At 44.4% G+C, this 14,573-nt stretch overlaps 1 protein-coding gene across 11 annotated transcripts; it reads right to left on the reverse strand.

Annotated features, from left to right (window-relative positions):
• Positions 1-6,019: 6,019 nt before the first annotated feature.
• On the reverse strand, positions 6,020-13,326 carry LOC136497139 (uncharacterized). 11 transcript variants are annotated; one of them, XM_066492931.1, is made up of 7 exons: positions 7,964-13,326; positions 7,570-7,875; positions 7,199-7,248; positions 6,973-7,086; positions 6,693-6,855; positions 6,470-6,616; positions 6,020-6,365 (listed from the first exon to the last, which is right to left on the reverse strand). In XM_066492931.1, exons 4-7 carry the CDS (start codon positions 7,080-7,082, stop codon positions 6,309-6,311), a joined length of 477 nt encoding a protein of 158 aa, XP_066349028.1. In that variant the 5' UTR covers positions 7,083-7,086; positions 7,199-7,248; positions 7,570-7,875; positions 7,964-13,326; the 3' UTR covers positions 6,020-6,308. The 11 variants fall into 11 exon arrangements, 6 of the variants coding, with proteins under 6 accessions (XP_066349028.1, XP_066349026.1, XP_066349025.1 ...); XM_066492929.1 differs by having other exon boundaries at positions 7,199-7,266; XM_066492928.1 differs by having other exon boundaries at positions 7,199-7,875; positions 7,964-12,019; positions 12,106-12,199.
• Positions 13,327-14,573: the final 1,247 nt, after the last annotated feature.

Raw genomic sequence — 14,573 nt, forward strand, 5'->3', positions numbered from 1 at the left:
CCACGGCAAGGTGATGCGTCACCTATTTGGGCCAACTTGGCCATGTATCGTGTCGGGCCTTAAGCCCAAGTTGTGGGCGCCCAACCCCTGGCCGTCCCCAACCCTAGGTCGAGTCTTAGACTATAAACACAGCCGCCGCTGCTGCTACACAATTGGGTTTTGTTTAGAGTTTAGTTTTCCATCGAGAAACTGAATCGTTCATTGTAACTGTGGTGACAAATCCTTTTACAGTGATCCAGGGCCCCGTTCTTGATCTCCTCCACTGTGTCGATTAGTCCTTTGGAACCGAGTTCTTGAATCCTTTATTGATATCCGCGTCATTCATATTTGCAATTTCAGATTGCGTGTTTTACCTTCTTGCTTGTGCTCTTCGATTCGCTAGCAGGAAAAGCCTTTTTGGCGAGGTCAATCAAGTTGTGCTTGGTTGATAACCAACGGAGCAGTGGTGTAATGGTTGCAGGGTTCGAATCGTGTCTGATTTGAAGCCGGATCGCCAACGTCGAGATCTCCACAAATCGAACTTACCGGCTACCTCTCGGAAGATCGGGCCTGTACTCATCAATTGGTATCAGATATTTCAGGTTTACCGCGAGGTATAATCTCGTTTGCCTTAGATTCATATTTTTTCATTACCTATAGTCCACAAAAAGCCCAAAAATATTTCAATTTCCGCTGTCCTATCGCCCTTTGTCCCTTTGCAATTTCGTTTTAGATTCGTGTTGTTGAGTTTGTGTCCGTGGTCGAGTCTTGTTGCTGGTTTAGGATTGTGTTCGTGGTCGTAGTTCAATCGTCCAACAGACATTGCTAAAAATAATGGGATTAAGTTAAAAGGAGGTGCTTTTCTTGCTACAACTCCTGCTACTGCTGAGTTATGTGATAATCCTGATGCACCATGTTATACTATGTTTTGTCAACCTCTTATGTCTGGTGCATTGCCTGCTGTCACTAACCTTTTGCAGGAGTTCGCTGATGATGGGATGGAGTCGAGGACGACTCCAATTCTACAAGGAGGGGATGATGAGGACATCGCCAAGATGGAGTCGAGGACGACTCCAATTCGAGAAGGGGAGGATGATGAGGACATCGCCACGCTGGACACATCGACGCCATGGTCTTCCCCAAGTTGCAATTCGTTTCCAACTCAGCTGCCACGTCGTCCTCGGATTCAGCAGACACGTCGTCACTGTTTCGGTCATAACTTCCTCATACGACATCGAAACGGGCCGTTCTTGGATGCGTTGGAAAGGGGACGACGATGCCGTCGTTTTGCATCTGGTCCCAGCTCCAGAAGGTCCGTGGATCATTCTGTGTGACCACGGCAAGGTGCAGCGTCACCTATTTGGGCCAACTTGGCCATGTATCGTGTCGGGCCTTAAGCCCAAGTTGTGGGCGCCCAACCCCTGGCCGTCCCCAACCCTAGGTCGAGTCTTAGACTATAAACACAGCCGCCTCTGCTGCTACACAATTGGGTTTTGTTTAGAGTTTAGTTTTCCATCGAGAAACTGAATCGTTCATTGTAACTGTGGTGATAAATCCTTTTACAGTGATCCAGGGCCCCCGTTCTTGATCTCCTCCACTGTGTCGATTAGTCCTTTGGAACCGAGTTCTTGAATCCTCTATTGATATCCGCGTCATTCATATTTGCAATTTCAGATTGCGTGTTTTACCTTCTTGCTTGTGCTCTTCGATTCGCTTGCAGGAAAAGCCTTCTTGGCGAGGTCAATCAAGTTGTGCTTGGTTGATAACCAACGGAGCAGTGGTGTAACGGTTGCAGGATTCGAATCGTGTCTGATTTGAAGCCGGATCGCCAACGTCGAGATCTCCACAAATCGAACTTACCGGCTACCTCTCGGAAGATCGGGCCTGTACTCATCAGACAGCTACCTTCCCCTACACCACCACTGGAAGATGAACACAAGCTGAGCTGCAAAAGGTTTAGAACTCCGTCGCTATCTGACTGCTTTAGTGAAGAGGGCGTCAAGAGGCTCCGTGAAATGGAGCTGCATGGTAGAGGAGAGGAGATCCCAAACCAAAAATCCCTGAATGTAAAACCAGAATGAAAAAAGACGATGACCCTACTGTAATCCATCTTGTACAGCCTGAAACCAATATGTAGGGGGCTACAGCCATCATCTCAGACAAGAGAACTGAAGGAGAAGATCATGAAAGAAGGAAAGATGCTTCGGAAGCTACTGGCCCTGGGACTGCCGGTCAACTGATAGGCGCGAACGACAGTGCCTGTCAGGAGCCATGAGTATCCTGAGCTGGAACTGTCGGGGACTCGGCCGATCCCGGACAGTTCAGGAACTGGTCTGCCTGGTGCAGACCCATAGGCCAAGTGTCATCTTCATCTCCGAATCCAGACAGAGGGAGTCTGTTGTGAAAGGGCTTCGCTACCGACTTGGGTTAAATAATGTACTGGTGAGGTCTAGTGATGGCAAGGGTGGTGGACTCGCCTTGTACCGGGATGACAAAGTAATAGTAGAGCTGAAAAAGTTAGACCCTCACTTCATCGATGTAAACATTGTCTTCTTCCCTGCCCTATCAATAAAATGGAGATGTACCTTTGTTTATGGGGAGGCTAGAGTCCAGGATCGGCACATCATGTGGGATTTGTTGAGAAGAATAAAACCCATGGGAAATGGCCCGTGGCTCTTGATCGGCGACTTCAATGAAACAATGTGGCAGCATGAACATTTCTCCTCATCCCGCAGAGGCGAAAAATAGATGAGATGTTTTAGATAGGTCCTATCATACTGTAATCTCCATGACTTGGGATTTACAGGTCTGCCCTGGACTTGCGACAACAAACAAGAGGGTCCTAAAAATGTTAAAAGCCGGATTGATAGGGCTGTTGCATGCCCAGCATGGCCGTTGGCACTCCCAGATGCTTACCTCCAACACATTCCAAGCTTTCGGTCCGACCATGTACCTGTCTTACTCAATCTGTTCAAACCTCAGGCTCACAGAAACATTAAACAGTGTTACAAATATGAGCCTTTTTGGGAGAGAGAACCTACTCTAGATGACACGGTTAAAGAAGCTTGGCTGAGAAGGGGGGAAATGAGAATCTAGGACAGATTGCATCATCACTACAAGGGGTTATGTCAGATCTCAAAACCTGGAGCAAAAAGACAATAGGTTCAGTTCCAAGGAAACTGGACACTTACACAAAAAGACTAGAAGTCCTGGCAACAAAAACAGACGCCAACTGCCAAGGAGGAAGGAAAATGCTCTTAGCTGAAGTGGAGGAATTGCTATACAAAGAAGAAATCTTATGGCGCCAACGCTCCAGAGCCTTATGGCTAAAGCAAGGGGACAGAAACATCAGGTTTTTTCATAGGAAGGCATCCTGGAGGGCTAAGAAAAATAGGATCTCAAGTCTGCAAGACAACAACAGCCACATGGTGATAGATGAAGAACAAATGGGCAAGCTGGCAACTGATTTCTTCACAAATATGTACACAAAAGATGACTCAATCTTACCTGACTTAATTACTGAACACCTGCAGATGAGAGTAAATGCAGACATGAACACAAATCTCTGCAGGGATTTCTCCAACGAGGAAATAAGTGATGCTCTGTTCCAGATAGGACCTCTAAAAGCCCCAGGACCCAACGGCTTCCCAGCTAGATTTTTCCAAAGAAATTGGATATTCTAAAAGATGATGTGATTAAAGGGGTAAAACAGTTCTTCTCTTCTTCCCATATGCCTGATGGTGTGAATGATACAGTAATTGTGCTAATTCCAAAAAACAAAGATGCAAAGGAGCTCAAAGACTACAGACTAATAAGTTTGTGCAATGTCATGTACAAGGTGGTCTCAAAATGTCTGGTTAACAGACTCCGTCCCATTTTGAATGAATTATTGCACCAACCCAAAGTGCTTTTATTCCTGGACGCATGATCACAGACAATGCTATCATAGCTTTCGAATGCCTCCATGTCATCCAACACTGCAATGACAAAAGGGGTGAATTCTGGGCCTATAAACTGGACTTGGCTAAAGCCTACGACAGAGTTGACTGGAACTACATTGAGAAGGCAATGGAAAAATTGGGTTTTGATAGGAAATGGATTTATTGGGTGATGGAATGTGTAAAAACAGTCAAGTTGTCAGTTCGCCTCAATGGTCAAATGCTCGACTCTTTCACACCATCTCGAGGCCTTAGACAAGGAGATCCTTTGTCTCCGTATATTTTCCTATTGGTCACAGATGGTTTATCTACTATATTAAATAAAGAAATTTCTACAAGTCAGCTGAAAGAGCTACACATTTCCAGAATGCACCGGGGATCTCTCACTTGTTGTTTGCTGATGATAGCCTTCTTTTTGTTCAAGCTAATGAAGAGCAAGCTCTATTAGTGAAAAACATCCTGAGCATGTATGAAAAGAGTACAAATTAGTTCATCAGCAAAAACAAATCCAGTGTTCTATTTGGACGAAATTCCTCTGAGGGCAACATTGAGACAGTCAGTCGCTGGTGGGAAACACTAAACAGAAAGGCGGACGAAAAATATCTTGGTCTTCCGGTTCCAGAAGGAAGAATGGTCAAAGAAAAATTCCGAAGTATAAAAGAGAGATTCAGTAAGCGTGCAAATGACTGTTCAGAGAAATACCTCTCAAGTGGGGCAAAAGAGGTTCTTGTCAAATCTGTCCTACAGAGCCTCCCTACTTACGCTATTAGTGCCTTTAAATTCTCTGCATGTGATGAACTCGAGCAATTGATAAGGAACTTTTGGTGGGGAGATGAACACGAGGGAAGGAAAATTCATTGGCTTGCCTAGGATAAAATTACCAAACCAAAGCTCAGAGGTGGCATTGGCTTCCAGGACCTAGCCATCTTCAACCAAGTTCTTCTTGCTAAACAAGCCTGGCGCCTCCTACAGTTCCCTGATAGCCTATGCGCGAGATTGCTTAAGACAAAATATTTCCCTCATGGAAGTCTGCTAGACACTAGCTTCCCAGCAAATTCTTCACCGACTTGGAAAAGCATTGAACATGGTAGTCTCGAGCTTTTAAAAAAGAGTCTGTCTATCCAACAACCATGTGTTTTAGCAAAAGGTAGCACATGGTTGTTTGCTAGCTGCAAAATACACGATTTGTAAATGAGGAAAAATCATGTGTTTCAGCCAAAGCTAGCACATGGTTGTTGGCTGCTTAAAAAACATACGAATTCCAATAGATAAAAAACCATGTATTTTAGGAGAAGCTAGCACACGATTGTTGGCCGCCTAAAAACACATGGGACACTAGGAGCTTCTCTGACACCTGTAGGATCAATCAGAATGCTCACAAGTTTCACTTAAGGATAAACACGAGTAACGCAATTAGCCAATTACAATACACATGTGACACTGTAACACTAATGCTGGCAACTGACAACCAAACGGTTATTCAAAGCAGAGCTTCGTTTCCGAAAACAAAAAATAACAGAGATTGCGACTCGTCCAAATTGCATTCAGAAAAGGAAAAACAACAGAGCTTGTGACATGTCCAAATTGCATTCAGAGTGCGTCGGGCAGAGATTCAGATTAGCGTGGCGCACACATTCGGCACTCATTGGAATTACTGAGCGAGAGCCGAGAATAGAGTCATAGACGGCAACACAACAGAGTAACAGCAGGAAGCAATCACAAACACAGACTGTACTAAAACCTTAACTGTTATCAACATCTGCTTTCTTAGATGGCAACCTTAACTAAGTGATGTTCAGAACAATACATAAATCTGGCTAGCATGAACTTTCCTGCAAGAAGTGCACTAATCTTGCTTCATGGCAAAGATGGAAAGGTCACTACGATGTGATACAGAGGTGGAATGAACCAGCTTCTGCAAGAGCAAGTTAGAATGTGAACTCTGAGAGAACTGTGATTTTACAGCATTGAGTGCAAGAAGTAAATCAAATTTGTGCATAGGAAAAATAAGTTTCTAAGTTGAGCAAAACTAAATGTTAATACACAAGTAAAACTGTTATCAACATCTGCTTTCTTAGATGGCACACTGACCAAAAGGCATCCACATATAAACAGAGGAAATGAATTTTAGTAAGACTGATTTACAATTTACAAAGTTGTAAGATCTACTATAAAAGTAATACATCATGAAGAAATTTGTCACTAATAGAGATATTATAAACTTCACTCATTTATCTAGAGCAAGTAATCATCACCCACGACTAGTTACAAGAAGCTCCCTGGTACAGAACATGTCTAGTTAGAAGCTCCCTGGTACACGTCTCATGTACCTGGTCCCTTCAGACCCAGGATGACATGTCCTTTCATTGTTGAAAATAGTCTCTTCAAGCATCACAAGGGTGATATTCCATCAGGCAGCAGCACTGAAGAGAACAAGCGCCACACATCCTGTAAGATAATCAGTTCACAGATGCATAGTTTAAGAAGCAGGTCCAAGTACAGAACAAAATGCTTCAAAGTTGGTAGCTATCACAAAGAAACAGACAGCAAACCTGTGATATAAATTGTTCAGCATCTGTGCGCCTTAGGAAATGGAGTGAGGTCTTGGTCAATGATACAGAATGGTCACCAAGAGATACTTCACCAATGTCCTCCAGCACCCGAACCTGAATGTAAGGATCCTTGGGAGGAACCATGTCCTGTAATAAAGGGTATTAGAAGTCTGATAAATCTCTCATCCCGAGTAAAGCATAAGAAATAGAAAAAACACCATACTACTGTCAAATCTATATCCATCTCCGATATGTATGATTTAATGGCTGCAGAGTGGTTCTTGAAGTACTCTTTCTCTAAGAAATGGAGCTTTTCTTGTATGTGATGAGGAAGCACAGGGCCAACTTTCCATCTAAAACTCTGAATAACTTCTGCTCGATTGTACCTGTTTGGATAGAATTCATTCAGCTAAAGTACACGCAAAATCAAATTTAAGCATGTGCTATCAGCATAAAACAGAGAAACAAAAAGTTAGCTCATCTGAGAACTTTTAGTTATGTACATGTAAGCCATAAGGCATCTTTTGTTATGGAGCAGGGAAAGATGGTGGATAGGTGCACCATAGTGATCCTCATTTCTAGTTGTCTCAATATCTAAGTTTTGCTCCACCATTTTCCTGTCATAAGCCAGGCCTTGTCAGTAAACTGTGCATTGGAAATGTCTATCAATCAGGGTAACTTTGGATCCAGATGGTCAACATTCTAGTAGGAATGTAGGGTACAATTTACCTGATCAGTGATTGAAATTGTGAATTGCGCTCACTGCACTCTCTAATCACCTGATCAAACACATCAGTCTGCACATTTTCAGAGATTACATTTTAGGTACAAAAGAAACTAAAAGGAACTATTGCTGTCAAAGTCACATTGCTTCTAATAATGGAAGAGTTGTATAAATATTTTCAACCTTTTTTGCACTATATAATGACAAGTAAACAATATTGCAGCTAGTACCCTTAGTTTGCTTCTAAAGATGTCATAACATGTAATTGTTTACATCCATATCAAAATACACATGGTAAAAAAATATGATTATGAAATAATGAAACATGTAGTGATCTCTTTTTTATGTAAATCCATAGGTATGGACAGGGTCTAACCTGATGGAGAATTAAACCAGTTGTCCAGGTCCAATACGAGTTTCTTCCAAATTTGGATAGCACATACTAACTAACATGTTTAGAAGCGAGAAGAGTCTAAAAGGCACTGGCTCAGTAGCTCAAAAAATTTATTTAACTCTGCAGGAACATCTGTCAGCCAAACCAACAATATTTGTCATTTGATTTGACGATTTATGATTTTTTAGGTGCTACCAAAGCAATACTTTCGACTGAGGATACAAAAGGTTTTCTAACGCAATTTCACCCATCGAACACAGAACACACTAGATCATACAAAATTGCGGCCTGCCATAGACACAAACGAGATAAAAATCAGCAATCACTCTGATTCCAAACTAATAACTGCAGGTGAGTACAGAGAAGTGGGAATTACGTTGAATGGCGCAAGCTGATCAGCCTCAGAGGAGTCAATCTACTTCAGCAGCTGCGACGCACGCCTCCCATACAAAATAGTGCCAAAGTTATATATAAAGACTGGATATTGCACATGTTAAACACCATAATTGCAGTATTTTAAGTGTGCAATTTATTACTTATAAATGTGCAATCAAGAAATGGATACTAAACACAGCTTTCTTGTATAGTGTATGCGTATATGCAACACACAATTAAAAGATGTGAGCTCTTACTATTCCACTACAACAGCCACAAGATAGCCCAGCTATCCAAAACTACAGGAGGATGAGGCTATACACAAGCAGTACAGGGTAAAACAAAAATGCTTCATCAATGTCATTGTTAGTAGAGAGACCGAGCTCAATTAGGCATGATGGCTACTGCAGCTTAAACAAAGAATGTGCATCAATTAGGATTTAGAGGCAAGCAAACCGTGGTAACACTGACACACCTGTGCCTCCTCCACACGCATACACACAAAGACACAAGCAACTCCTCCCAAATACAAAAAAAATCAACTAGTGTCGTGGACTGTGGTGTGCGGCAGGGACAGAAGTGACTATGAATGAACATAATCTGACACACATCCCAACACAAATGACAAGGAAAAAAATTGGTTTGAGTAAGCACAAAACTTATGTTCAAATGGCTCACCCTTGATTTTAAGGCAGTTGGACGAGCCTTTGGCGTTCCAGCTTGGCTCACTGCGGACCTTTATTGTGAGAACTTATGTAAACAACTTCATTGTGAGAACAGTTATATAATAACTTCAAAACTGCAGTCCAGAAGCGGCCTCTAATGAAATCTATGATGCAGCAGAATGGACTTAATGCTGAATTTAGAGAATACAAACAAAAGAAGTGCCAAAATATGTAGGATACCACCTAAGTCTGAAATGATATCAGATATCTATCTCATATAGAGCTTCTGATATTGTGCACTCTGAATGGATAACACACAAACCCAATAAATTAGTAGATTTGAATCACTTCCCTACCCGCTTCGATTAACTTTGCCCTAACCAAATCAAGTAGCTAACCCAGCACTTCTACAAGCACGCAAGAACCAAAAAAGAAAATATCATGTGAGCTTAGTTAAATATCATGTGTTAACATGGCCACCTATAATCTACTTACTTAGGATCCTATCCTCTATCAACTAGAAAATGTCATTCATAGTCAAATAGCTTTTGCATGAGTAGTGATGTCAACAATACTAGTGCAACTACATGCAGTAACACTTAGTTACCAGCCAGCTAACCCCTGGCATGAAAATCCTAGTCCACAACCACAAACAAATGCCTTTGTTACTCATGTAGTTAGCACAAATCACAATTAACAGAATTCAAGATGTGTTAGCACAAATCACAAGAGACAATTTTTTTCTATGAAAGGACAAGGACAAATAAGAGGAGTGTGCTAGCACAAATCACAATTAACAAAGTTCAAGATGTGTTAGCACAAATCATAATAGAATTTTTTTTCTATGAAAGAACAATGACAAAAACTTGGTGTGGGCAGGCACAAAGTATATAGACAACATGTACAGCAACAAAGTAAACTCATGACTTTCAATAAGTGTAGGATCAGGAAAATGGCTGGTTCTTACACTGAAGCTGCAACCGCAACGTCAGACCCAAACTAATTATCGTGCATTTAGATTAGCTGGAGAATGTTCAAATTAAAAATGTGGAAATATATGTTGGGCCTCATATTAGCATTTTGGCACCACTACAAAGTTTTTACCCTACCAGCTTCACAAATGCATTCTAAAGACACAAACACACACACACTAATTCTCAAGACGAATTAGATATATTCCTTAAAGAGAAGACTTGTATTAAAATAGAAATGAGATGCACTCCTTAAAAATGTATTGTCCAGTGCTTACACTGAAACAAAAGACCCATTTCTAGTCCCAAATAGCCCATCCAGAAGAATATCGATGCCCTAAAGCAAGAACAATTGCATGAAATAGTGACAAAGTTATTTATAAAGATCAGATATTGCACATGTTACACACCATAATTGCAGTAGTTAAAGTGTGCAATTTACTACTAATAAATGTGCAATCAAAAAAATGGTACTTCTACATTATGAACTGCATAACAATGAAGGCATAATCATTTCTACTGAGTAAAGAATAAACCATCTAAATGATGCTGAAAAATTCAGACAATACACAAGAAAATTGCACATTTGTATTAGTGCAACTATTACTATTTGATAATGCAATTATATTGTACTTGTGTGCAAATAGAAAAGCCAAAAATGATAAAAACTCAACAAAGCACCAGTTGTTGTCCCAGTGCAAACAACTTCATAGTTCAAAGTATCCTAATGGGGGATGGCCCTAGTCAGCCCAGCGTTGGATATTAAAAGCAGCAGTGGCATTCTTCCAAGCCAGAGTTTTTCTTTCTAGGAGATTCTTACACTGGGGATAAAGAGATACAGCAGGACTCAACAACTCCAATGTCGCCATGTGGTAACCGGCAACCCCACAGCCTTGTGACTTCACAGATCTAGATGTGGCAGAAAAATACAACTATACAGCGATAGTTAGCGGATATGGGCACTGACAGGTGAAGAGTATGGGGCTTAAAAAAACTAAACTAGTACGGAGCATTTCCCAACCTCAATTATTTGGCACATATGCAATGAATTAGAGACCAGGTGCAGAGGTTAATTTAGTACAGACTAATTTCTCTACACAAAATGAAGCCTGAGGACTAACTGTTCTCCGGAGCCTGTTGAACTAAACTGAAGACATGGTTTTTGTTAAAACACAGGCTTGTATATTCACCTCCTTTTAGCTCTGAACCCCAAGGGACATACAGTCATTGACAGTATGACAGGCAAAGAGCAAGGGGAATTTCCCCAACTTGATTATTTGGCTAATATGCAATGAAATGGTGCCCCTCAAGTGCAGAGGTTAATTTGGTACACAAGAGTTCATCCTAAAGAAAAATGCAGATGCTGCCCCAATTTATAAGAGTACTGCAGAATTCAGGAAACCCAGGAATCACTAAGCGCTGGAGTTTGTTAAACAAGCTAAACTATGGACTTGACTTGTTTAATTGTCTGAAAACAGGCTGCTGTATATTCACCTTCATATTCCTCTTTGTACAATCTAATTTCATTTAGCCTCTCCCTCTCCTATGTACTTTGTTTTTATTCAGTGAAAAGCTGTAAAAACAACACGATTATGTTAATCAAGATGTGGAATTGTGTTCAATAAAAAAAACAGCCCGATTCGAAATAAAATTATGTTCAATCAAAAGAAGCATTGCAACAAGAGCAAAGCGTCTGATTTCTATAGCTATAAAAAGCAGTTGAATTATCAGAGCATTTGTTTTTAAGAGAGTGTACAATGGATAGTAGCACAAAAAAGTGCCTGATCGACTGCATAAACAATCAGCAGCGGTCAATTGACACAATTACCCCGAGTTTCAGGCAAGTTAACAAAGCTGCAACAACCAAATATGAGATTTTCGTGCTGTTAAGTCCACCTCCACCGATACTTTTTCTGGATGTAATTTTGGATTCTAGCTGTTTGTGCAGCACACAAACTAATTACGAAACGCCTTGCTCCCAGTCTGTGCAGCAACAGGATAACAGGAAGCTACGGCAACCAAGGCTCAGCTACGTCTCCCCCACCTAACAGGTATTCGACGAATTGCAGACGAGAACAGAACTTGCTGACGAGCTTGCCCCGACCAAGCCCGCAACCAAACGCCGCCACTGACGCAACCGCAGAACATATTCGAAATTTCGAACAAACCAAAAGAGAATAGAACGGCACCGTGGGGGATGCCGCTGCCGCCGCCGCCGCCTCCTCCTCAGATAACGCCGCTGCAGCCGCTACCTCGGTCAACGCTGTCGCCGGTGCCTCGGAAAAACGCCGACTCCACCGCCTCAAACAACGCCGCCATCGCCGACTAAAAAAGGAACGACTGCCGCCGCCTGAGACAACGCTGCAGCCGCGGCCTCAAACAACGCCACGGCCAACAACGAGAACACGCGGCCACCGCCCGCTGAAGACAATGCCGCGGCCAAAATGAGAGCAATGACCCACAAAAACAATGGATTTCGACGAATCCCACGAGGAGGGCCAGCGCACCAGCCACCGGATCTCGCCCCGGGAAGGGAAGGGAGCGGTGCGGCAAGCGAGAGGCACGGTCACACGGGAGGGGCAACGGGAGCAGCCGGCGACCATCCGCCCCCCATCCGCCGAGAGAAATGAATACAAAACGGCGTGACTCCCGAGATTTAAAAATAAAAATAAAAAAGCCGCCGCAGCCCACAGCCCAGCCCGTGTGCGCAGGAGGCGCTAGCACAAATTGCAACGCGCGATGGACGGATACAAAATTCATATGTTTTTTTTTTTTTTTTTTCAAAACACACGTGTATTGTATAGCATTCATGTAAAAAAAAAACCATTTGGAGAGTCAATAGTGGCCGGAACATCCAAATCTGGAGGGACAATTGGATACCACGGTCGAACTTCCTAAAAATTTCTCGACCGGCAAAAACTACCAGAATCCATAGAGTGTCCGACCTGATCCTCAAAAATCCAAGACGCTGGAATGAAGCCCTCATAAAGCAAATATTATTTCAGCACGAAACTGAAGAAATTCTCAGCATCAGGATTTCAGAAAATGAGGGTGATGATATCCTCGCTTGGCACTTTGAAAAAAGTGGATTATTTTCAGTTAGGAGCGCATACAAACTTGCAGCAGAGATGAATTCCAATGACTGCAGCACAAGCATTTCTGCTGATAACAAAAATTTTGAGGCGATCTGAACAACACCGGTGCCACAGAAAATAAAAGTCTGCACATGGAAGTTGGCCCGAAATGGCCAAGCTGTGCAAACAAACAGACTGAAACGTCATTTAATCCCGGACGCCACTTGCTCAATATGTGGCTTGGAACCAAAATCCGAATACCATGCCATGGTCCGATGCACGAAAGCTGTTGCTCCTCGACAAGCCCGCCGACAAGTTTGGGACCTTCCGAGTGAGCCTTCCATTTATTTATTATATAGGACCCGACTGGTTGTTGGTCCTGCTCAGTAGCGTCAATATAGTTGACCATGCAGCCCGAGCCCGTCGGCCCGGTCTGAGGCCCGTTTTTTTGGCCCAGTCCAAGAACAGCACGGCCCGGCGGTTAGTGGGCCCGGGCTGGCCCGGCATGGAGGAGCAGGCCGTGCCTGGGCCTTACCCCAGGCACGTGGGCCGGCAAGGCACGACCTGCTACAGAACAGGCGGCCCGCTAGCGGCCCGGCCTGCCAACCCCCCACGCCCCGCATACATTAGCGGGGACTCCCCGCTCGCCCACCCAGTCGCCCCTTCCCTCAGTCGCACCCGACGCCCCGCACCCGCCGCTCCCTCTCCCTCTCTCCCATGACAGCCCCCACTCGAGGCTCCTCCCTCCTCTCCCAGATGCCGTGGCCGACCCTCCCTCTCTGTCTCTGAGATGCGGCGCCCAACCCTCTCGCTCTCGGGGCCCTCTCCCTCTCCGTCTCTGAGATGTGGCGCCCGACCTTCACCCTCCAGCGGCGCGGTGGCCCTAGGAGCACGGCGGCGCTGGCCCCAGCCGACCCACGCGCGCCCTCTCTCTGCCTCTCTCCCTTCGGTGGCGTGCGCCCTCTCTCCTCCCTACGGTGCCAGAACGGCGCGGGGATGCCAGATCCGGCGACGTCGCTGCGCGGAGAGACTGGATCCAGGCATCCAGCTATGGCGTGCACGGGAGGTCTCCGACGGCGCCCTCTCTCCTCTCCTCCATCCGGCGGCGCCCGCACGTGACAACGGTGGAGACTGGACAGATCCGGGCGAGGTGGCAGCCGGATCTAGCGAGCAACTACCGGATCCAGCGAGCGGACGACCTCCTCCCGTGAGCGGGCCGTGGGCTGGCACGGCCTGTGAAATTAGTCGTGCCTCGCGGGCCGGCCCGACACGAAAATCGGCCCATAGTGCCGTGCCTGGGCCAGAAATCAGGCCCGTGGCCCTGTGAGGCATGGCATGCCGTGCCGGCCCGTTGGCTATCGGGCCGTGTTGGCACGGGCTCGTGCCGTGCTGGGCTGGGCTGGCCCGTTGGCCATCTATGAGCGTCAATAAAGAAACATGAGCCAATCTGATGTTCCTTTTCTGGAGAGTGGTATCTCGGAAATGATATTCACCCTGTTCACTTTTCCATCAACGACTAGTGTTTTTCTCTCACAGCAAATCAACATAAGCATCAGTATAAGCCAAATTTCAGCATAAGCCAACGGGGTGAAAGGTGAAAGCCTTATATCTGCCTCGGTTGATTTTCTACGAAATTACCTCACACCGATGAACCCAAACAGTAAGTTGACAGCCATAGGAAAAGGGAAAGCAATCTGTTACCCTTACCATACAGGGTCCTTCCTTGCCGCCCAAAATGATAAAAAAAGAATAAGTTCCTTGGTCGCCACCACCCCTCGACGGGATAAAACTAAATGTGGATGCAGGTTTTGATCCCCACTCTAGTCATGCCAGGCTTGGTTTCATTGCAAGGAACCATGTGGGCGAGGTTTTATTCTCTGGATGGTCAAGCGATTAGCGAT

The sequence above is a fragment of the Miscanthus floridulus genome, chromosome 12 (assembly GCF_019320115.1).
Source record: "Miscanthus floridulus cultivar M001 chromosome 12, ASM1932011v1, whole genome shotgun sequence".
Classification (NCBI taxonomy): domain Eukaryota; kingdom Viridiplantae; phylum Streptophyta; class Magnoliopsida; order Poales; family Poaceae; genus Miscanthus; species Miscanthus floridulus.

Bases quoted from the DNA above. Each gene is read 5' to 3' on its own strand.
- LOC136497139 (XM_066492930.1), bottom strand. From the start codon at position 7,082: ATGGTGGAGCAAAACTTAGATATTGAGACAACTAGAAATGAGGATCAC. The intron at 6,856-6,972 runs GTACATAACTAA...CTATCCAAACAG, and splicing joins AGATGCCTTATGGCTTACAT to GTACAATCGAGCAGAAGTTA. The intron at 6,617-6,692 runs GTATGGTGTTTT...CCTTTATTACAG, and splicing joins TGGATATAGATTTGACAGTA to GACATGGTTCCTCCCAAGGA.